A 25,147-nucleotide genomic window follows, 5' to 3' on the forward strand; every position below is an offset into this window, starting at 1 on the left:
CCCCACGGACTGCAGCCTAGCAGGCTCCTCCGTCCATGGAATTTTCCAGGCAAGAGCACTGGAGTGGGTTCCCATGTCCTTCTCCAGGGGATCTTCCTGTCTGCAATGCAGGCAGACGCTTTACTGTCTGAGCCGCCAGGGAAGACGAACAAAGAATTCATATGCTCAAAAAGTAAACGGAGGCCACTGAAACGAGACAGTCCGTGCCACGGAGACCAGTAGCCTCGTGAGCGGCGTGACTGGGAGCAGGGAGCTCGTGTGGGCCTCACCAGGAGGCCGGGGCGGACACACGGACAAAGGCGGGCAGGCTCACGCTCAGGGGGCGGGGCGCACCCCTCCGGGTGCCGGGCACCAGGCGAGGCGCCACCGTCTCTAAAGCGCACCCAGAGGAGCGACGGGGCGCGCCCGGCCTCCCCAGCCCCGCCGCGCCCAGCCTCGACCCCGGCCTTCCCCCGGGGCCCGGCCCCACCCCCGGCCTCCAGGCACAGGGGCTTGTCCTGCGGGTCTCAGCGCTCGCCCTCCGCCGCCTCCGTGAAGCCTCCTTTCCCCGCCCCTCGTCCCTGGTTCTCCGCGCTCCCAAAGCGCTCGGGCCAGCCCTCTATGAGCACTCATCACGCTAGATTTCAATCAGCTCCTGTCGGCGTTTCCACTGGATTTCTCTACTACATTCCTGCAGAGACTGCGTCTGACTTGATTCAGTCCTGTCTCCTCAGTGCCCAGGACAGGGCATGGCACAAAAATTATAAAGGAAAAGCCAGAGATAAAGGAAAGTCTCTCTGCACCCCAGGAAGATGGTAGCAATTCCCAATAAGAAGTGATGGAAATGGCCTTCAAAGCCAGCAGCCCTGCGTGAGCCACTCACACCTCAGGGTCTGTCACTGAAAAGGGCTCTGACGCCCCTCCTAGAGGAATCAACGGGTTGGAAAGGAAGGCACAAGCACTCCCTCCAGAGGAGAGGTGGCTGCTGATCAAAGAAGGAAGGCACGGCTTTGTTGCCTTGACTGGTGAAAGGGCTGCTGCTGCTGCTGCTGCTGAGTCGCTTCAGTCGTGTCCGACTCTGTGCGACCCCATAGACAGCAGCCCACCAGGCTCCCCCGTCCCCGGGATTCTCCAGGCAAGAACACTGGAGTGAGTTGCCCTTTCCTTCTCCAATGAACGAAAGTGAAAAGTGAAAGTGAAGTCGCTCAGTTGTGTCCAACTCTTTGCAACCCCATGGATTGCAGCCTACCAGGCTCCTCTGCCCATGGGATTTTCCAGGCAAGAACACTGGAGTGGGTTGCCCTTTCCTTCTCCAATGCATGAAAGTGAAAAGTGAAAGTGAAGTTGCTCAGTCGTGTCCAGCTCTTTGCGACCCCATGGATTGCAGCCTACCAGGCTCCTCCGCCCATGGGATTTTCCAGGCAAGAGTACTAGAGTGGGGTGCCATCGCCTTCTCCCATGAAAGGGCAGACCACATCTATTAGCCAGCAGTGTCTGGCAGAGAGTCTCGGGGGCCACAGTTTGTCACCCCAAGTCCTGAGCCAGCACCTGCCACACAATTAAAAGGCAGCAAAAGAGAAAGGAAGAGAAGGAACCGAAGGTGCTGAGCATCACTGTGTGCTGGAAACCACAGTAGGCATTTTCTCCTGCCCTAAATTTTATTATCCATTATTTTAATTCCAAATTAGATGTCATCAACCCCACTGTAGGGGAGTAAACATACATAAGTTTAGAATAATTAAGTAACTGGCTTAGAAGCTTACAGTTAAGCACCTACTGATGCTGAGATTCCAACCTGAGTTTGCCACCATTTCCCCCGTGTCCCAAAGACACTCACCAAATTGCTACATGTCTAGCACCCAAGACCATCAACAACAAAACAGTTACTTCTTACTAACCACTGGTGATGTGCCAGGTGCTAAGTGCTGAATCTTTTCTCATAGAATCCTCACAACTGATGCCTGGTTTTCTAACAAGAAGCGGACATCACGGTCTGCAGAGGCAAAGTAGCTGGTTCCCAGACCCATAGCTGGCAAGCAACAGAGCAGGGTTCAAATCCGGTCTGACTCCCAAGTCTCTGCATTCTGCCTCTCTTATGAGGAGCTGGGATTTGCAAAGACTAAACTTCTCTCACACAGGTCATTTAAACTGCATATCCGACAAGGACACCGATTCAAACTCTTCAAACCTGACCTTAAAAGCAAAGGCTAGGGGCTGGGGGAAGAGGAGCTTTGACCCTTGGTGAAAATCACTCCAGGAAACAGTGGAGGACAACAAGGCTGGCGCGCTGCAGTCGCAGAGTCGGGCAGGACTTAGCAACTGAACGACAAGAAATCATACTACCTCAGGTCTGTGGTCTTAGCCCTAACCAAGCAGCCCACAGCCTACAGACACCGTCTCCAAGCACCAGCTTTGGATGACAGTTCACCAAGAGATGTCCTGAACGCTGCTGCAACTCACCTGGAGTCACCCATCCTCAACACGTGGGGAGACAAGAGAGGCTGAGGCTGAACCGCCCTGGAAGCAAACCCACCCCTGTCAAAGCACACAGGATCAGCCAGTTTGGTGACGGATACAACTTTAATTAGATTTGGGGGCTGTAGCCAGTAAACGTATCCCCGCAGAGCTGAGGGCCCAGGTTCTGAAGCACACACTTGTCAGAGTAGCAGGTGACAGGTCTCATAACAGGCGAGAGCCTTGTGAGACAGTCTGGGGGACAGGCTAGACCAACGTCTAATAACCGGGGCCCTCAGAGGAGGGGGAAGAGACTGTGACTTGCTCCTCTCCTCCCCTGCTCACCCGGAGCAGCACACACAACGCCTGAACCGGAGACAGCAAACGTAGAACCAAGATTTACCTCTGCGTCCTCCACTACACAGAGAGACACACACACACACAGACACGCACACACAGAGACACACACACATACACACGCAGACACACAAACACACACACAGACACGCACACACAGACACACACACAGACATGCACACAGAGACACACACATGCACAGACACATGCAGACACACAGACACAGAGACACACACACACCACACCACCCACACCCACACACATACACACACACAGAAGCACCCTGAGTCTCCTTGATTCTCTGGAGCCAAACACACATACACACAGAGATACACACACAGACACACACACACACAGAAGCACCTTGAGTCTCTGGAGCCAAACAAGGTTATCAAAGCCAGAGATGTGAGAGCAAGGCTGTGAGAGCCCAAGCAGCACTCCTGTTAGAGCACAGAGAAAGCGACAATGAACTCACTCAGCCGTGTTTGACTCTTGTGACCCCATGGACTGTATCCCACCAGGCTCCTCTGTCCGTGGGATTCTCCAGGCAAGAACACTGGAGTAGGTAGCCATACCCTCCTTCAGGGGATCTTCCTGACCCAGGGATCAAACCCTGGTCTCCCACATAGCAGTCAGATTCTTTACCATCTGAGCCACCAGGGAAGCCCCAGACCACAAAAGCTAGGACATTTTAAACATCACAGTCAGAACATCGACTTGGGAATATTGGGGGTTCTTTGCAAAGGCCTCCTGAATTTCTTTAAAGAGTTATGGGTCCCTCTGCTGGTGAGGAGGTATAATACAATAAAGGGGATCTATCTGTGAGACCCTCACTTTTTGGCCTGGTTTCTTCCTTTTCGAGACTAGGACTCCCCAGGTAGAGGCTGAGGCTTGGATTCACGCAAGTCTACCAACAGTGCCCGCACCACTGCAAATACTCAGTAACTGTCCCTTGAATAAACAAATAGCAAACTGCAGATGGCAACACACGCTGAGGTGCCTGGCACTGGGTCACTGCAATCACAGGCAATTAAAGCAATAGTGAACGGACTCTGCCGGCCAAACGTCCCGGTGGTCGTGTACCGTCAGACACCGTGAATTCAGACGCCTCGGATCCAAGCTGCGTTTTCAGACAAGCATTGTCTCCTTCCAAAATGCTTAGGAGGGGCACAACGAGGCAGCCGTACACGGTTCTGGGACGAGCACAGGATGGTTCGATCACATGCAAGAGAGGCTGGCTGGACCCGTCCTGCTCAACAGGGGACCACCGCAGAGGCTTCCAGTGAGGGAGCATCTCAAGACAGGGCTGCAGTGTTATTTCCCGCTGATTTCCTGATTCTTGTCCAAGAAATGAGAATAGTGAGGGAGCATCTCAAGACAGGGCTGCAGTGTTATTTCCCGCTGGTTTCCTGATTCTTGTCCAAGAAATGAGAATAGTGAGGGAGCATCTCAAGACAGGGCTGCAGTGTTATTTCCCGCTGATTTCCTAATTCGGGAAACAGTGAGACAGTCCCGGGGACTGAAAACCTAAATACTTACAAGCCCACCGGGCTTGGATGACACTGATCTCGCCCTGGGCTCTGTATACTGCTCAGAGAACTCCTTATAGAAACCCACCAGAGGCAATACTTCCCTCAGGCCTCAGTGCCGGCAAAGGCTGTCCCTTTATCTTAAGTCTTCATCTTTACAGACACTGGAGACCTTGTGACTGAATTTCCCTTTTTACTGTCGCTGCCAGGAACTACCAGCAGTGTTGAGGCCCGTCCCGAGCGCGGCGACCGTGGGCACAGCAGGCTTCTCTCCTGCCTCACCTGCTTCCATTTCACTCGTCACCCTCATTTGTGTGACCCTAATGCATTCAATTTATGACTGTCCATAAACCTCTGAAAATGTTTCTGAAACACAGAAAGAAACGGCAAGTTTGAAAGCTTCAAATAACCCAGATACAAGTTGGGTGGTCTTGAAAACAGATTACTGTGATCCACTGAAAAGCTGAAATTGTTTATCAGTCTTCCTTTTTGCCAAAAGCACAGTATTCTTAACATAAATACTGACGGTCTGGCACAGCCTCAGCATAGTATCTTAGGCAAAGTCCTGAAACTCAAGTGTCCACAGTCCTGGATCCATGTCACATTATTTATCCTCTTCTATGTGACCATGATCAAGCCATTTAAATTCTTTTTTTAAAAAGTCATTTAAATTCTGAGGCTCCAGTTAATCTGTAAAATGGGAATAACCTATACTATGCCCAATCGCAGGGCTGTGAGCGCCAAGGGAGAGACAGGCAGTCCTTTTATTAACCATAAAGTACACCAAAGAAATCCACACCTAAGAAATCATATTTGCTTCATTTCCACCACTCTGATACCAATTTTCACTACCAAAAAGGATGTTGAAGAGTGAGCTGAATGTGAGCAGAGAAAAAGACCACTGTTTGGAGCGTGTCTTCCTTCTTCTTTATTGGAGCATGACTGACTTGACTAAGCACACAACTGCTCTGCTGTGCTGTGTTAGCTTCTGCTACGTGACAAAGTGAATCCGCTGTGGAACTGGAGTGACAGTCGCTCAGTCGTGTCCAACTCTTCGTGACCCCACAAACTGTAGTCCATAGGATTTTCCAGCCCAGAATACTGGAGTGGGTAGCGGTCCCTTCTCCCAGGGAGCTTCCCAACCCAGGGATCAAACCCGGGTCTCCTGCATTGCAGGGGGATTCTTTACCAGCTGAGCCACCAGGGAGGCCCATATGTACACGTATGTCCCCTCCTTCTGGAGCCTCCGTCCCAGCACCCTCCCACCTCTCTAGGTCATCACAGAGCACTGAGCTGAGCTCCCTGTGATGTAACAGCACCCCTGGCTGTCTACTTTGGAACATACTTTCTTACCAGTGTTTTTCAGCTCTACCTGTGGGAGGCAGGGGAGTTCAAGTACATGCTGAGTATTCAAGAGTCCTGGTGGGGAAGGCTTTGAATACGCACCCGGACAGCCCAGAAGCCACAGCTGAGTGACCGCATTGCAGAGGAACAGGCTCCTTCTCTTCTCCCCTCTGCCCTGGCTTCTGGGAGCCGGTCTCTCAGGCCATGCCCCTGTTCTCATCTTCCTGTCTCCGGGCTCTCTGCAGCCAATCCATTCTCCAGACATCCATCAGACAAGGCTCTCTAAACTGCAAACCTGATCCTAACAATCCTCTCCTTAAGTCCCCCTCAACGGGGGCCGCACTGCCTAGGGGTCCCGTCCACACCCCCAAACTGCAATGCGGCCCTCTACAACCCAACCGCTCTCCGGGTTAAAGCACCGTCCACTACTGCTCCAAACCCTTCCTCCGCCAGACACTGTGCTCTCGCACACCTGTGTGCCTTCGTCTCCTGTACAAAAGCCTCTCTCCCTCGCCTGCATCACAACCTTCAACCCAAACTTCAGAACCAGTCCACGGGCTGCTTTCCCGGGGAACCTGGCTGATCCTGCTCTGTGCTCCCACGCGCATTCTGCTTCTACCTCCTTTCGGGAGCTGTCCCCAGGCCAAGCAGAGGGCCTGCCCAAAGCGTTCAGTGTGGCTGAATGCATGAGTGCACTCCTTTCCTTTGCCAAGCCAGACAGAGGCCACCAAAAAGCCTGCGATTCTGTTTGTTTCAAACCAAGAGCAACGGCAATGGCAGCTGCTGAGTGGGAGGCTCTAATAAAGAGCTGAGTTAACTGAAGCAGCTGATAAGACACACGAGGCTGGGGGGCCACGCTCGGCCTCTGCGTGCATCTTTGCGCCACAAGGTAGAGTCACCCCAGCACATTCCCCAGACCCTGGACAAGCCAGTGCCCCCAGGATAGGGTTCAGAACATACTGATGAAACGGACACGGCGAATTCTTGGGATAAAGCCAGAGGTGAAGTAGAGACGCTGCTGTGATGCAATATGTGTACCACAAAGAAACAAACACGGCCAGACTGTCTGCTAAGAAACAAGTAGGACTTGATGTAGCAAAGCAGCCATGATGAGACGCAAGGATGCGGAGCCACAGGTATGCACATCTGAGGCGGGCACAGAGGCACTGGCGCCCAGGGCCCTGAAAGAGAGCCACGCTCTCTCTGGGGAAGCGCTGATCCCTTCCCAGCTCGGGGATCTGGGGGAGCAGCCAGGGGCTGAGCTCGGCCTCACACCTGCACGCACACGCTTCTGACGAAGAGCGAGCCTGTGAGCCGAGCTGGGCCCCGGGCCCCCCAGGGGGTGACTGCGCAAGTCCTCCCTCCTCTCGTGCGATAACTGAGGACTGGCCATCCCAGCGGCCTGGCGGTGGTGGGTCCAGCCACTCGGAGCTGGACTTAAGTGGACACCAGGAACAGAAGCCAGCTCTCAAGACAGTCGCGGTCCTGGCAGTTCCTGCCAGCCCTGTCCTTGCAGGTGTTTAGTTACCCAAAGTAATACACTCCTTTTTCTGCCTAAGTTCCTTAAGGAACTGAGTTTCTGGCCCTGCAAAAAAAGAAAATCTCCCACCCAGAGTAGACTCTGATCCAACCCCTCCCTCTCCCCGTCATATGCCCCTTCCACTTCCTGCCAAGCATTCCTTGCCTCCTTATGAAGATGTATGCATATTATTTAGAAATCTTCTTATCAACTGCAGTCCAAAATTCCTTTAGGAAGCATCAGGGTTTTCATGAATAAGTGAATTATGGAACCAACAATGTCTAACAATGCAGGGATAGGTAAATAAATTACAACGTACCCCCCTTGATATAAAGTTACACAGCCATTTCAAATGTTTACCAAGAGTAAGTTACAAGGTAAAGAAACAATTACATATTTTATAGGTTTGTGTGTGTGTGCGTGCGTGCGCACGCATGCCTATGGAGCCCCCAAATCCAATTTCTACTGAGTAAACATTTTTATAAAGACAGTGGGGAACAGAGGGGATAAACTGAACTAAGGGAGGAAAGCATCCAACAGCGAAGGACCTAAAGCCTGACCATGGAAACCGACCTCTGTAGAAGCACCCTTCCGGGCAGTCTTTTCTTTACTCGTCTATCTATAAAGCCACACTGCTCCCTCAATTCGAGTGTCATCTCCTCCGAGAGCACGGGTCCCCAACCCCTTCAATCTAATGTCAGATGACCTGAGGCGGGCCTGATATTACAATAATAAAAATAAAGTGCACATTAAATGTAGTGAGCTTGAATCATCCCCAAACCATCCTCCCTACCCCCGGTGCATGGAAGAACTGTCTTCCAGGAAAATTGGTCCCTAGTGCCAAAGAGTTTGGGGACCGCTGTCCTAGGAAGTTTTCCTGACTACTCTCTGCCACAGGATCTTCTGCACTGAATACATAAGCTGCATGAATTAGCTCTGGATTTTCTACTGCTTTGTATTTTGCCATGTATAACATTTTCGTCTCCCTTAAGAAAAAATTAAAATATTCAGAGGTCGTGCCACATATTTCCATCAGCATCTAGCCCAGACACACTTGCTGTTCAATAACACTGCATAAATATGAGAAAAAGGATTTTAATAACACGCAATAAACTGGTAGACTCCAATACTGCTAGTGGCAGCAGAAATTAATCCGACCCTTTGAACAAATAACTTGGCAGCGTGATTAACTAGTGTAAAATATTTGTATCATCTGGCCCAGTGACCTCACTCCTCAGATCCTTGGGATTTCAAGAAAACAGTGCCTTATTGCCCGGAGATGTGCACTGCAGTCTTATGAGACAGGCGAACGGTCAGAGAGAGCAGGGAATCATCAAGCGAATCGCGTGAAACCTACTCAATGAAGCGCAGGCGGCCTTCAGCATGACTGCTCTGGAGCCTGCGCAACACAGGGAGACGGCCACGAGAGAGAAAGGCACGGGGAAGACGCTCATGGTAAAGCAGGTGACCCGACAGCACGCAGCCTGACTCAGCCGGGCCCCCGTGCAGCAGGGCTGAGGGGTGACGCTTCAGGAGGGCTGTGTGCGGAACTTCAGGCGACACTTTTTTTCCCTGTTTGCATTCCTGCTCTCTCTTGCCGTCCACTGGACTTTCTGTTAAACAGACGCACCGGTGTTTCACTCCACGTGTTGGTATCAGCATCAGGACTTCAAAGTATGGATCACGACGTCCCATCCCTGCTAAGGGCAGCCACCAGAGGACCCTGGAACCTGCGGGCTCTCCCTGGAGCCCCCCATGACTCGACCTGCCCTAGGCCCCCATGCAGGGAACTCACTGAACCGGAGTATCAGTGGTCACTCAGCCTCAGACCCCACCCTGCCCGCCTGCACAAGGCTTTGTAACTAGATGTGACTCTCAGGACACCGAATGTGAGATATGACACGTGTGAGTTCAGTCGTGTCCGACTCTGCGACCCCACGGACTGTCCCCTGATGGCATCTCTGTCCGTGGAATCTTCCAGGCAAGAACACTGGGGTGGGTTGCCATGTCCTGCTCCAAGGATGCTGAACACTGAAGTTTAGATGTAACAGAAATCACAACAGAAAACACACGTGTTTGCCTCAACAGGCTGTCAGTTACGATGGTCAAAGACAAGGTGCAGCCCAAATTCCCATCGACAGTAAATGGGTAAATGACCATAAACTCACATACTAGAGCGGACACAGCAGTGAAAATGAACAAGACACGGCTACATAACACCAGGTGAGTGAGTCTCTCAAAAAAAAATGAATACAATAGCAAGTCTAACAGATAATTTTTGTCTACCAAATTCAGAGAGAATTTTTTTAAACACTAACACTCAATGCTAAACAGAGCAGCCTTTTAAAAAGATCACTCTCCTCCAGGGAGCATAGTATAATCTTTCTGGAGAACAATTTGAATGTATCTATAAAATAGCAACAAAAACATGCATAGTCTTTGACCAAGTAACTATACCTCTATCAGGAAATAATCAGTTGGTAAGTGTTTATGTGCAATGGTGTTTCTTGCAGGACTTGTTATAGAACGAAAAAAGTATGATGAACTATACACCCTACAGGAAGGACGAGTTAAGTTGTAGCACATTCAAGCGATGAACTACTGTGTTCACATATTAAAAAAAAAAAAAATGTTTCTCAAGAAAACTCAGAATGGCCACATGGCAAAACAAAAGAATAAGAAGCAAAACAGAACACAGAATTTTCAGGTGCTTCCCTGGTGACCCCGCGGTAGGACTCTGCACCTCCAATGTAGGGGGCACGAGCTCAACCCCTGGCCAGGGAACTAAGATCACACATGCTTCATGGCCAGAAAATTTGAAACATGCATTTTTAGCTCGATACTAATAATGTGCACGTGTGTGTCCGTGTCTGTGAGACAGGGAGAGAATGAAAGGACTAGGACATCAAACAGGTAAGACCGGTCATTTCTAGCTGACCAGAGGATGAGTGAAACATTTCCTATTTTGAGGGTTTTTCTAAGTTTTCAGCGATGAATATCTATCTCCCTAAAACCGAAACCAGCCACACAGCGCCCAGGCTTGCTGCCCCCATTCCAGAGGGCCAGCGGCGGTACTCACGTGGATGGTGTGTTCTCCCTTGCTCCTCTCCTGGCGGGCTGCCTCCAGCGCCTTCTCCAGCCTCTCCCGTTCCTGCTGCAGGCTGCTCAGCTCCTGGGTGACCTTCTTAACGCTTCTCCGCAGTCTGTGGTTCTCTGTGCTCGTGCTGAGGTTTTCCGAGTGCAGCTCAGCCAAAAGGGCTGCCTTTTCTAACAGAGCGGCCTCGTAATCTGCAGACCCCTAGGAGAGGCGGGGAGGGAAGCTGGGTTGACTGTCGCAGCTCAGTGAACACACCACGAAACAGGTGCTCCTCGGTCACCCTCGGGGCTGGCAGGGGGTGGGGGGGGGGCGTGGAAACTAACATAAACAACATGCAGGACCCAAAGAAAAATTATATGAATGTTTTTAAATAACACAGGGTATCCTTTATGATATGATGTTGATATTAAGGGGGGGAAAGACTACGGTTATTGTGTAAAACGACTTCGTTTTTTTTAAGATGATAAAGAAAAGCACAAACACTAGTAACTCTCTTTAGTGGGGTGGGAACACATGATTTTTTTCCTTTACTTCTCTGTATTTTCAAATACAGGGTTACTGAGCATGTTATTTCCATAACAGCTTAAAAATTTGTTATTTTTAAAAGATAGAAGATAAAGAATTTTACTTAAAAGGCAGAGATGGAGTCAAGCACAAGCAATGTTCATCTGTTAGGATGGCTCCAATCCAGAATCATCTACAGAAACGGGAACCGTCAGTCAGGTAACCGACAGCCACCGCAAGAAGCTTTAAGTTCAGCAGAGTCAGATGTCTACATGCATCAAGAACAGGTTTACTTCATTAATACAGTTCAGCAGAGAAAATACGTATGTGACTATCAAGCATATGAGACAATGTCGTAACTCACCAATAATCAAAACGAGCAAATTAAAAACAAGCTTTCATATAACAATGAGAATACCCAGTGCTGACGAGCTCACTGTGAAATGTACAACTAACATTCACCTCTCAAGAACTGACCAAGCATCTAGAAGCCAAGAAATACACTGACAGGAGTGTCACTGACAGAACTCCCAGTGGACAGATGACACACATCAAGTACACGCACACGGTGCGAAGAGGTTCACAACCATCCCCATGATTCTGTTCCTAGGATTCGATCTCAGGAGAAGAATGGAAAATGCAAGGAGGGAAAAGCTTTACATACAGCCGTTCATCGCAGAAGCAACCTAAGCGTGCAAGGACATGAAAATGAATAAAATACGACAAAGTCACATGAAAAAAATCTGTAAACCATTATTTACAAAGAGTTGGTAATGTGTGAAGCACCAGTTAGAACTGGACATGGAACTGGTAGATAGACTGGTTCCAAATTGGGAAAGGAGTATATCAAGGCTGGATATTGTCACCTGCTTATTTAACTAATATGCAGAGTACATCATGTGAAATGCCAGGCTGGATGAAGCACAAGCTGGAATCAAGATTGCTGGAAGAAATATCAATAACCTCAGATATGCAGATAACACCACCTTTATGGCAGAAAACAAAGAGGAACTAATGAGTCTCTTGATGAAAGTGAAAGAGGAGAGTGAAAAGGTTGGCTTGAAGCTCAACATTCAAAAAACGAACGTCATGGCATCGGTCCCATCAATCCATGTGGCAAACAGATGGAGGAACGGTGGAACCAGTGACAGACTTTCTTTTCTTGGGCTCAAAACTCACTGCAAATGGTGACTGCAGCCATGAAACTAAAAGACGCTTGCTCCTTGGAAGAAAAGCTATGACCAACCTAGACAGCATATTAAAAAGCAGAGACATTACTTTGCTGACAATGGTCTGTCTAGTCAAAGCTATGGTTTTTCCAGTAGTCATGTATGGATGTAAGAGTTGGACTATAAAGAAAGCTGAGCATCGAAAAACTGATGTTTTTGAACGGTGGTGCTGGAGAAGACTCTTGAGAGTCCCTTGGACTGCAAGGAGATCCAACCAGTCCATCCTAAAGGAAATCAGTCCTGAATATTCACTAGAAGGACTGATGCTGAAGCTGAGACTCCAATACTTTGGTCACCTGATGCCAAGAACTGACTCATTAGAAAAGACCCTGATGCTGGGAAAGACTGAAGGCAGGAGGAAAAGGGGACAACAGAGGATGAGATGGTTGGATGGCATCACTGACTTGACGGACATGAGTTTGAGCAAGCTTCGAGAGTTGGTGATGCACAGGGAGGCCTGATGTGCTGCAGTCCATGGGGTCACAAAGAGGCAGACACGACTGAGCAACTGAACTGATAATATGTGAATATTTCTAAGTCATGATGTTATATAAAAAAGACAACCCGAAAATCAAACTGCAAACAAGCTAAAAAATAAAAGTTATGCCAGAAGAAAACCAGGGAGGAGAATCATCAAAGTATTAATAGTGGTTGGGTGATTACGTGACTTCCCTTTTTTCCTTCTTTCTAATCTTCGGGAATAAAATTATATACTACTGGTAATAGAAGATAATAAACTTCCTTTTTAAATCTTCTTTTGAATTAGATTGAGGACAAGATTAAAAATTTTAGAGCAAGGGACACTTGAGCTGTCAAGGCCTCAACGCTGGCTGTAGCACAAAGGGCCTGGCCCCAGCGTCTGGGCCTCCCCAGGAAATCTATTTCTGCCGCCGTCGACAGAAAAGCCCCGGTGTTCACAGAGGTGGGCTATAGCCACAGTCACTCTGGAGGTGCAGGGGCCCTGCTGTTCGTGGGCCCCAGGAGCCAGGCCATGGTCCCACGTTTCCCCAACTATCACCCAGGACACAGCCCCAGAGATGGAGGGAGAGCGCCAGCCAAACCCCAAGGTGGGCTTTACTGAGGCCTTTGCTTTCAGCTCCCTTTAAAAGTGACTAAATGAAACAAACACGAAAACCTAGGTCACATTCCACCCCGCCCAGAGAGCAACTAGGGCGATGCCTATTCAGATAAACTCAAAAAGGGATGCAAACAATGATCTGGGGAAATGCTCACCTTGAACAGTCTTCATAGTTACCTTTTATTAAGCACTGATAATACACGAATGTCTAAACCAGGCACTTTCACAGGTACTGTATCTGTCTCTCATACCGACCCTGGAGAAGGCAACAGCACCCACTCCAGCACTCTCGCCTGGAAAATCCCATGGAAGGAGGAGCCTGGTGGGCTGCAGTCCATGGAGTCGCTAAGAGTCGGACATGGCTGAGCAACTTCACTTTCCCTTTTCACTTTCATTCATTGGGGAAGGAAACGGCAACCCACTCCAGTGTTCTTGCCTGAAAAATCCCAGGGACGGAGGAGCCTGGTGGGCTGCCGTCTATGGGATCACACAGAGTCGGACACAACTGAAGTGACTTAGCAGCAGCATACCAACCCTACAAAGTACACGTTATCATCCCTCTTTAAGTCACTAAGGCTCAGACTGTTACATGACTGTCTTCAGACCACAAGGGATTAAACCTGGGATTCAAATGACTCTAGAACCTGTGCTCTTTTCAAGGCATTTTCCACCTCGCCCATTCCAGGGAAGTTTCCAATTAACACCAATAAACTACAAAAAATTATAACAAGAAGACTGAATTCAATGGGGGAAGGCTAGAGACAAGAATACCAGTTCAGAGTTTGTTAAATATAGTGCAGCAATGGTTGTTATTTAAATAATAGATATTAATAAAGTGATCAAAGTCCTGTGGGAAAACCATGTAAATAACAACACAAAGCCTCTTTAAAAAATCTAAATTCAAAGAACTCGAATTCATACAACCGATTCACTTCACAAAAATATTTTCCATGTTAATTTTCTCTAAGATGGTCCTTTGGAAAACTTCTTTGGAGAGGTTGTTTTTTTTGTTTTTACCTTCTCCTGCAGGATATCCTGACTTCTGGATTCCATTTCATCACTGAAGTGCCTAATGAACAGGTGGCAACATTTGGCCCAGTGAGACATGGTCAGAAACTAAAGCCCAAATAATAATAAACATATTGTTCTCCACAGTGTAAAAATGATGAGTTCGCTAAAAAGAGCAGAAGGCCCAGAGTTCCAAGGCCAGTTCAGGCTGTCTGAGCAGGGAGAAGTCAATTTCTCTAAAGTTCATTATGTTATTGTGAGACTGAGCGCTATTCCACAGGATCGTCGTAAACGTAAAAGAGGGCAGCATACAGTCTTGTTCAGCTGGTGCAGGATAAACAGATCTAGGCCCCTCTCCCATCACTTACCCTACTGTCTTTCACAGCAGATAATATGGGGAGTTTCCTTAAGCTAAAAGCTACGTGTATGTCAGTAACAGAATCTGAAAACAGACCAAAATAAACACGACTATATTTTCATGCCAGAACTACATCACCCAACTTAAGGACGACGAGCTAACGTTTACTGAGTTACCGCCTGTGCCCAGATACACATTCCATTTAACCCTGATAAGGATTAGGGGACGTAAGTGTGCCTATCTGGATTTTATGACGTGTAGGCAGACTGGTGAGTTCAACCTTCCCCAAGATGAGTCCAGCTGGTGAAGCAGAGTCAGATGCAGATCCATGTCCCACCCCAGGCTCTTCCCAGTGAAAATACTATGACACATAAAAGGGACTTAGTTCAGTTCAGTTCAGTCACTCAGTCGTGTCCGACTCTCCGCGACCCCATGAATCACAGCACGTCGGGCCTCCCTGTTCATCACCAACTCCCGGAGTTCACTCAGACTCAAGCAGCCGTTTAAAAAGGCGGTATAAAAAGCGCGCGCGCACGCACATACACACACGCACCCACTCACAAATGAGTGACGTCAAACTGCTGAAATCTGAGTGAGGTCAACGGACAGCACCGATATCCTGGTCATGACCCTGTCCTACAATTGCACAGACACTCGCCGCGGGAGAGCTAGGTAAAAAGCATGCAGGAATTTACTACATGTGAATCTACAATTATCTCAAAATATGTTTTTTAAAGAATGGCTAGATCTAAAAAAAAAAAAATCAGGATTGGTTAGATCTATATATACTGCTATGGTAAGAATATTAAATGAAAACAAGAGATTGTAGAACAAAATACATAATGATGCTATTTTTCAAAGGTGATACATATATATATATGCTTTGAAAGAGTTAAGGCGTTAACAGTGAATATCTTCAAATGTGATTTTACTGCTGACTTTTATCAACCTCTTTCCACCATTTTAAATATTTTATGAATTTCTTGCAATGTCCAATTTTACTTTTATAAAGCCATGCAGGGAGCAGAGGAGGCATAACACTGCTTCCAATTTCAAAATACATTGTTCAAATGGCTTCAGAGGTAGCAGAGCCAGGCCACACTGCAGTCCTCAGAGAATCCTGTGATTAGAATTCATGTCTCTGCACTGTGGTCAGAACCTGAGAGTCTGAATACCACTAACCGCTGCGCCACTCTCAGGCTCAACTCCAACCTTGTGAGCTCTGGCTCTGACGCTACAATTAGTTCAAATCACGGAACATCCCGAAAAGGTCCCCAAATGTCAAAGACTGCATTTTCAAGGGTCTGTGCAATATTCAAATTATATATACCTTGTAAAGAATGAGCCAATAGAGGGGTCTGGTATGCGTTTATTCATACATGTGATCGGAGTGGAAAGAGCACAGATTTGGAAGTCAGACTTGAGCAGAAGTCCTGGCGACCTGTCAAACAGGTGAGCATTCTACCGTCATAGCTAAGGATTAAAAGAGTGCTCTCTGAACAGCCAACAAGCCAGGCAGGACCTGAGGCGTTTCAACAGTGTCTGATCTTCATGCTTCTCAAGATGAGAAACTGGGCCAACACTGTACTACAAGATCTCAAAAATCACTCTGACAGTCTTTAGGACTGAGGGTTATGAAACTAATAAATACACGTAATAAGTCAGGGTAACATTTAAATGTATAAGATTTTCTTTCCTTCAAGGGCCATTAGCAAGTAAAATACCACAGTTCTTATAAGGATATCTGGTCTGCTTATCAATTGCCAACATATATTTTTTTCCCTAAGGAATGGGTAATATGGATGATTTTCCTGAGAATTCAGCTTTGAAGGCTTGTTAATTTCTAAGCAAGTTAAAAAAAAAAAAAAAAAACTCAGTGCAAAGTATAATCTTGGCTCCATTTCATCAACCACCACCAAAATAGTTGGGAAGGCAAAGCTGAAAGTCCCAAAAGAGAAATGTATCTCTCTTTGCAATACACCAGGATTGAAACCAAATTACTTCAGTTACTCTTACTGGGAACCAAGGCTCTGAAAAGATAAGGCATGGGATATGAATCTTAGGAACCAAACAGCCTTAAATGAGATTTAACTCCTAACTCCTACTTTACAACTGAAAACAACGTGAGTGGGAGACACGGGACGGAAGAGTTCTGAGGCGGCGTGGGCTTCATCAGATGATGGCGCTTTATCGGTTCACCAGTTATAGCAGCAGGCAACACTGTGTAACAGAGGAAGAGAACGCAAATTCCAAACACAGAAGTGTAATTAACGAGAGAGGGACGCTCGGGGGATGACCAGCTCGAGTCCCTGCAGTCCCGTGCTGGAGGGAAGAAAGAGAACAGGCAGGGCAGCTAACCAAGGCTCGGAACAGACACCTGGCCAGGAGCAGGAGGCCAGGAACAGCCAGGCTCAGAGGGGAGCTGGTGGGAACAGGAAAAGCACAGGCTGGGGCACGAGACCGGTCGACTCTGGGGTCACATCCCAGCTCTTTCTACTACGGTCACCCTGAGCAAGCTACTTGATCCTCTGAACCTGATGTCCTCAGCAGAGAACAAGGATATGAACAGGGCCTACTTCAGGGGCTGCTGTGAAGACTCACTGAGCTGAGCCATGTGGCACAGGGCTTGGCACATAGTGTATGTTCAACAGAGGCCAGCTGTTATGATCAGCAATTGCTGCACGTAAGTCCTGGCCCTTGCAAAGCTGTGTGACAGTAAATCAGCTTCGTACCCTTGCTGAAACTTCAAAAACCCCTCAAATACAACGGGGGTGGGGGGTGAAAACTGGCTTCCCCATCGGGTTGTGAAGGTCAGGTGAGACAATCCACACATCTCACGCAGTCTACTCCAACTCCTGAGCTAGGGCACTCGGCCCTAAGCCCGGCACTCGCAGCGCTGGGTTCAGCTGTCACCGTCTTCGTGTCAGACTGAGGAGGGGGCTGGCGAGCGGCCCGCAGCTGCGGGAGAAGCTCCTTTAATCGGGCTGAGCCAACTCTGTTCTCACGACCACTCAGAGCTCCCTCGGCTACTTCTAGTGGCACGGTCCTGACTCACAGGGGTGAGGATCACAGGGAGGACCACTTCAAACAAAGCCAACACTTACCTGGAATTTCTGGGTCTGTGCTTTCTGGGGGGCCTCTCTGGCTTTAGCCAAGGCAGCACTGAGCTCTTCGATTTCAGAGTTAAGTTCTTCAATCTGGGTAAAAATAAGGAAGAGTAGCCGAGTATGCAACTGGGATCTCCTCTCTGTGCGTGGCCCAAATGCCACTCCTGCTGAACTGGGAGCCCTCATCACCAAGGGCTCTGTAGTCAGAACAGCGGGACTTTCGTGCGCCTGTCTGCTGGCTGGACGACATTAAGACAGGCCCCTCACCTCTCTGATACTTCACCCCCTCAACTGTAACACGAGGATACCACACTCACCCCACCGAAGCACCGTTAGGCTTGAACAACGTGATGTGTACAGGTGCTAACTTAATGTCCCGCTCACACTGAGGGTTACTACTGGGTTAGTCAAAATGTTCCTTCGGGTTTTCTAACCATCCTACAGAAACCCAAACGAACTTTATAGCCGACCCGATAGTACTGTTCACAGAGATGACCCACCACACCACCCAGCCTGGCTCCTCCCAGAACTCCGCCCCCTCCAGTGACCTTCTCCTACGGCCCAGAGTCAGCCACGAACTCCCCAGCCACCCCCTGGCCTCTGTGAGAAGCCAGCTGTTCCACCACCCGGGGCCCTGCACAGCGGCGAGCTCCACCTTTGGCTGGGTCCCGAGCTCCCAACACGCGAGACGAACACGGACTGCAATTATGAACCAAGCCTCCGCTGCGGCTGACACCGGTGGTTACTCACACCCCTGCCTCCTTGGCTTCCCCAACCCCGGATCCCTGGTTATTAGCATCCTGCCCCTGCTCTTATCCTGCCCCTTCTCTTATCCGTGAAACTGTTGACCCCTGCAGCCCAGGTTCCGCCTTCTTGCCCACCCTACACTCTCCTTGGGTAAGGAGACCAGCTCTCAGAATTTCACTCACACGTGTAGAAGGCTGACTCCCAGATCCACACCTTCAGGCCTGGGCCTTCTCCAAGTTTGGGACTGGCATGTCAACCTGCCTCCTGGACTTCTCACCTGAATGGTCCAGGGGCTCCTCCGAGTTGGCGCCTTGTAAACAGCATTCTTGCCTGGGAAATCCCATGGACACAGGAGCCTGGTGGGCTAACGTCCACGGGGTCGCAAAGAGGCAGACACGACTTAATGACTAAACCACCACAGACAGGCTCATCACCTCCAGGGCGGCCGCATCTCTCCATGACCGTCCATGATCTGCGCTTGTAAGGGTGGCAGCACCGCAGTCCCAGGCATGCAGCCAGAAGTCACCCTGCGCTGCTCCTTCTCTCAAGTCCTACATCTAACCATCAAACTTTCCCAGATTCACTTCTCATTTTTCGTTATTTCCAATCTGATTTCTTGGACAAGCCCCACGCCTCCCCTCCTACTTGCTGTGACCACTGCTAACTCAGGCCTTCCGAGCTGAGGGACGGGGGGCTCGCCTCAGCACGGGCCTCCCTGCCTCCGCCCTCGCCCTCCTGCCACCCCATCTGGATACAGTCTCCTCCCCTGGGAAGGGGCTAAGATCACAGCCCTCCTGCTGCAGAGCCTGCCACGGCCTCGCACTGACTTCCACCACCGCTGCCCCCCGAGCCTCTCTGGCTCCTTCTCGGGCCTCACTTGAGCTCTGTACTTGACGCGCTGACAGGCTTCAACTGTTTCGCTTGTGCAAACACACAGGAGCTCTTTCCTAACTTACTGCTCTGGCCAGTGTTGTCTTCTCTGCACGAGATGGCCTCCGGGTCTCCACCTGCCTCCCCAGCTAACTCCTGGTCCTCCTGTAAGGTCCAGCCCAGACATCTGCTCCCAGAGGACGCACTCCGCTGAGCTGCTCAGAAGCTCCAGAAGCCACTGAGGGCACCTGCAGCGGTGCTCCCACATCCACGCTAAGCTGGACCAGGCCCGCCTCCCTCCACCTCCACAGCCCCCTGCGCCCCCCTCGGTCACAACCCCTCACTCTGCCTTTTGTCTCCACTAGACTTGCAAGCAGAGCTGCGCTTTCCTCTCTCGATCTGTGCCGAGCAGTGACTGAGACATAACAGATCACGATCCTCACAACAGGAAGGACACAAAGAACCATCGGTCACCACCTTGGATCCCCAGGGCAGCAAGCCAGGTAGCAAAAGTTAAGGGAGACTTCCAGCTGGTGTGACTGGGGACACGGTGGTGCCACCGACGCAGACAAAAGCAAGAAGTGGAGCAGGACGGTGGGGTGAGGAGCAGCGATGGAGGTGCCGAGTCTGGTCAGAAAGGACCAGCGTGGAGGAGCCTGTGAACCATCCAGGTGAGAAGTCACAGTCATGGCCTTGTCTCCCAAAACACCGTTATCTCAATTTTCTATCGTCTTTCCAAAGACTGGACCTACTCTCCAACATGGAGCCACTAGCCACTTGGGCTCTTGGGCACTTGAAATGCGGTCTGTCTGGCTTGAGATGTACTAAGCCTATCCGGACTTCAAAGACAAAAGTCCGAGTTTAAAAACGTCACTACCTCATTATTATTTTTGTTTTCTGGCCTACATGCTGAAAGGACAACCTTCGCACCTCACTTGTCCCTTTTTACTTCTTCCAATGTGGCAGCTAGAGAGTTTTAAAGTGCCTCTGTAATGCATCTTATACTCATGCCAGGCACCCCTGGATTAGCCTCTACAGAAGAGCTTCTAATGGACGATACAACCTGCCCCTACCTTCCACACTCATCTCAGCTCTCTTATAAACTTTTTACCTACAGCTAAACATGTAGGGTAAGACAGGCCAGTTACAGACGCTAACAAAGGAAAACCTCACTCCGGGCGCATCCGACATACCTCTCTCTCCTTTGCCTTTAACGCCATGGTTAGACCCTGAATGGCTTTATCCCTCTTTAAACTGTTTTCCTTTTCCGTAGCAATTTCTCTTTCCTTCTCTCTCAGGCCTTCCCGAAGTGCCTAAATTAGATTAGAAACAGATTCACTAAGTTGATGCGTTCTAACCAAAATGCACTGTAAATATATCTTTACGAGCACACTCAAACGCAGTTATTCCATCTTCTTCCTGTCAACCTGTGATTAATGTTTCCAAGCAGCGCTGAGCGGCGCGGCATCAGCTCCCAGTTTCCATGTTGCCGCTCACGGCGACGGGGATGGCTGGAGAAAGGGGATCAAATCGGTTAGGATGATGACAGCTACTCCCCTGGGAGGGGCTCCAGTGTCTTCTGGAGCCTGAATTCAGTCACCGCAGAGCCTCGGAAACCGTACCGGGTTATTTGGGGGAAATAACAGATCATCAATTTCACTCCTTAATGCTGCAAAAGCTAGCAGGGAATTTGGTTTGATGGAGACTGAATATATGCATTTAGAGTCTGAGTTCATTTCTAATCACCACTGCCTCCCTCCTGGGCTGTTGTGAGAATCAAATGAGGTGATGGACGTGAAAGCACTTTCTCTGCCGCAGGCGTGCCTCGGACGTGGGCAGCTGTGACTGGGGGACCCCGGAGCAGGGCTCTGCAGCCAGACCGGTGGGTCCAAAACCTTGCTGCACCTCTTCCAACTCTGTGACCCTGGGGACGGGACCTCGCCTCGCTGAGCCTCATGAGTCACATCTACAAAATGGGAATGCCCACTCCACCAAGTCAACGCCAAGGTTACCAAACCCTCTCTCACGCTCCTAAGGCTTAACTGGCAGGCAGTGGAACTCAATGACTGACACCTGCTGTCACACAGAATTACCTGCTGCACTCGGAAAAAAGCCGAAGGATGCACCCTCAAGACACTTTCAAAAACTGTATCAACATACCTGGATCCTCTCTTCAAAGCGATTTCTCTCCTCTTCCCGCTCCATCTGTGCAGCCTAAGAAAAGGCGTTCGTTGGTGCCCGGAAGGAACCCACGAACCAGGAGCTCCCCCAGAACAGTGAGAATGAGCACTGCATTTACTTTGTTTCCCGCTGCTGAGGATCTCATGAACCCATGCATCCACTCCTTACGTCTCACCTGAAGTCCGCCCAAGGGAAGAACATAAAGACAAGTAACCCCCACCAGCTGACCACCAGCCCCGTGGAGCATGAACCAAGGAACTGCAGAATGGGGCAAAAGCCACTAACGCACAGCACACAAGCAGTGAGACAGGTCAGAAGGAGGGGCAGACGCAGGCCCATCACAGCCAAAAAGTAGCCAGGGAGGCTAGAGGGTTCATGGCTGGGTCGGGACAAAGAGGAGCCTGCTCCACAGAAAGACTGAGACGCTCCATGCACGCCTAATCATCCCTGGGCATGAACAGACCCGCAGCCACCCTGGGTCCAGCCAGAACCAGAAGATTTCTGCTGGGGCTGCCTGCGCCTCTGGGCCTGCCCACCTGCTTCAGAACAGACGGCCGTGGGAGCCCCAGGCACAGGGCAGGGGGCCTGGGGGCTGTGGGGTCTGAACCAGCGACCCTCTTCTTGGAGCCGGGGGGCACAGAACAACTCTCTGAGTGTGTTTCTACACTCAGCGAGGGGACCGTGCGCTCCGCCTCGCAAGGTGCCAGGATTAACTAAGGTGGAGTGCTGACCGCCCCTCCCCCGAGTGCTGCCAGGCCCCGATGCAAGTTACTTCCATTTCCCACCGCCTCTGAAGCTTCAGACCAGAGCACGCCTCAAGCCCGCCTCTAACCCCAGCGACAAAACAGGTACATACCACAACACACCCTACAAAAAACCCGATGGATGAAAACAAAGTTCCCAGGTAACAGCATATTAACACATGGTAAAACAGAGGCGTACAGGTATGGACTGTGTTTTTAACCAACTCTACAAACACCCGAGATTGGAAAGAAAAAAACCGCCAGGGCCCCTGGCAAAGGAGGATTTCTGCTAATTCCTCAGCTGACAACAGGACCTGGTGTTCTGAAGGCCAGCATGCGTGAATGTGGGGACTGAATATGCACTCATTCCCACTGGGGGGTCTGGTCGGGTAATTAAAGCCCCCCCACCCCCCACCGTGCCTCACCTCAGCCTCCCGCTCCCTGTCTCCCCTCTGAGCAGCAGAAAGTCCTTGGAGTTCTCCAGACGACACGGTTTCATCAGGAGATGCCATCTGAGATTTCTCCTCTTTAAGGCACTGAATTAAAGCGTCTTTGCTCTTCAAAGACAGCTTCAACTCTTCAATCAGTCTGAAAGAGAACACAATTTAAATATTAATTCTAAGCTGTTCCCTCAGCTCAGTGGAGCAGGAGGAGGTAGGAAATGGGGCCAGACACCTTCAAAGGAGACATGTCCAAGGCCTGAAGAGTTGCGCTTTGCAGGCGGGAGATTAAGGGCCAGACTTCACGGGGCCTCAGCGGTCCCCTCGCCTCCAGCTCAGTCACAGTCAACCCACCCCAAGCAGCCAGACCATGGCCAGATCGAGTCACCCTCCTGCTCCAAGATTTTCATCAGCCCCCACTAGCAACGGCCACGGATTATGAATTTCGGCCCGGTCGGGGCCAGGGGCGGGGGGTGGACCAAGAAATCTTCTCTCCCAAGGAAACCTGGCAGTGAGGCCAAAGAAACAGGACCAACAGAGCAGAGCTGCTGCAGCGAGCATGAGGGCAGAGTGCGTCCCTGCAGGGCTCCTCAGGGCACCTGCAAACCAGACTGGCTGCCAAGGCAAAGGTCCAACTCCTCAGCAAGGCACTCAAGGCCTCGGCTTAAGGGCCAGCGGCCCTGCTGACGGCCGCCCTCTCCACCCCAGGGCCTCTCCACAGACCTCCGTCCTGTGGCTCGAGGCCCCCCTATACTCCGTCTACCCGGAACCCCCTCACAGCTCTGCTCCCACCCCCACCTGAGGGACGCCTAGCCATTCACCGGCCACGGTCGCCTCTCTGGGTCTCCGAATTACCCCTCACCCCTTAGGAACTGCTCCCTGACCTCAGCCAAGCTATTTAACCTTTGAGTCTGCATTTCCTAGGCTATAAAGTGGGGACAGCTCGTTTATATGGAATGAAGATAAGCTATTTAAAATGCCCCATGACTCCAGGCACACGGCCGACCTCGACAAACAACAGTGGCTATGATTACTTTAAAAAAAAAAACATTCAGCAACCAGCATTTTGTTGGCAGACCCTCAGAAGAGTCTTTCTAGCTAAGCCTAGAAAGCACCTCGGTAAGACAGAAAGAGCAAGGCTTGAAGTCTCAGAGCCTCCTGAGCGCCGGAGGGAAAGGGGAGGGAGGCATGAGCTAAACAGAGCTGAAGCACCTGGCGACGCGGACTGGAGTATCTGAAAATCCATGTCCGCCTGTGCAAGTCCTATCGGGGAAGGTGACGGCACCCACTCCAGTGCTCTTGCCTGGAGAATCCCATGGACGGGGGAGCCTGGTGGGCTGCAGTCCATGGGGTCGCTAAGAGTCGGACACGACTGAGCAACTTTACGTTCACTTTTCACTTTCATGCATTGGAGAAGGAAATGGCAACCCACTCCAGTGTTCTTGCCTGGAGAATCCCAGGGACAGGGGAGCCTGGTGGGCTGATGTCTATGGGGTCGCACAGAGTCAGACATGACTGAAGTGACTTAGCAGCAGCAGTATACAAGTCCTATACTGAAATCCTAACCCCCAAAGTGAAAGTGAAAGTGAAGTCGCTCAGTTGTGTCTGACTCTTTGCAACCCCGTGGACTGTAGCCTACCAGGCTTCTCTGTCCATGGGATTCTCCAGGCAAGAATACTGGAGTGGGTTTCCATTTCCTTCTCCAGGGGATCTTCCAGACCCAGGGATCGAACCCGGGTCTCCCACATTGGAGGCAGACGCTTTAACCTCTGAGCCACCAGGGAAGCCCAACCCCCAAAGGTGATGGGATTAGGAGGCAGGACCTTTGGGAAGAGATAAAGTGAGGCTGGAACCCTCGTGAGTGGCAGCATGAATGGAGCTGCAGAAAGACCCCACAGGCCGGGGATCGAGGGGACACAACGAGAGAGACCCAGACGAGGACTCTGGTCCAACCACGCTGGCACCTGGCTCTCGGACTCCCAGCCTCCAGAACTGTAAGAAGTGAGTTTCTATTGTTCATCAGTTCAGTTCAATTCAGTTCAGTCGCTCAGTCGTGTCCGACTCTCCGCGACCCCATGAATCACAGCACGCCAGGCCTCCCTGTCCATCACCAACTCCCGGAGTTCACTCAAACTCATGTCCACAGAGTTGGTGATGCCATCCAGCCATCTCGTTTTCTGTTGTCCCCTTCTCCTCCCGCCCCCAACCTTTCCCAGCATCAGAGTCTATAAGCTGCCCAATCTGTGATGTTTTGTTATGGCACCCCAAAAGGACAAAAATAATTGAGCATAGTGGGAACCAGGCAGCTTGGGGGCAATGCCCCCCAAAACTTGGAAAGAGGAGTAAGACGGCTCTCTAGGGGTTCCACTCTGAAATTACACAGTCAACTGGAGAGACAAAAAGTCATCAAATTGTACTCAAAATGGACTTGTGCTGCATGTAACTTATACTTCAATAAAATTGATCTGTTTTAGTTACCTTAAGAGGACTTCCCTGGTGGCTGAGACAGTAAAGCATCTGCCTACAATGAGGGAGACCCAGGTTCAATCCCTGAGTCAAGAAGATCCCCTGGAGAAAGAAATGGCAACCCACTCCAGTATTCT

At 50.2% G+C, this 25,147-nt stretch overlaps 1 protein-coding gene across 10 annotated transcripts in view; it reads right to left on the minus strand.

Annotated features, from left to right (window-relative positions):
• Positions 1-25,147, minus strand: part of CDK5RAP2 (CDK5 regulatory subunit associated protein 2) — a 171,447-nt gene that overhangs the window by 104,704 nt on the left and 41,596 nt on the right. For 9 of the 10 annotated variants that reach the window (XM_055427760.2, XM_088838314.1, XM_055427762.2 and 6 more), the window contains 5 exons: positions 22,530-22,692; positions 21,341-21,394; positions 20,374-20,493; positions 17,561-17,653; positions 10,262-10,480 (listed from right to left, as the gene is read on the minus strand). In XM_055427760.2, coding sequence (XP_055283735.2) covers positions 10,262-10,480; positions 17,561-17,653; positions 20,374-20,493; positions 21,341-21,394; positions 22,530-22,692 — 649 coding nt within the window. The remainder of the gene's footprint in view (positions 1-10,261; positions 10,481-17,560; positions 17,654-20,373; positions 20,494-21,340; positions 21,395-22,529; positions 22,693-25,147) is intronic. The other variant, XM_088838312.1, reaches the window with a different exon arrangement.

This window comes from Moschus berezovskii, chromosome 7, assembly GCF_049115385.1.
Source record: "Moschus berezovskii isolate FMDL1 chromosome 7, NW_MosBer_1.0, whole genome shotgun sequence".
Lineage (NCBI taxonomy): Eukaryota > Metazoa > Chordata > Mammalia > Artiodactyla > Moschidae > Moschus > Moschus berezovskii.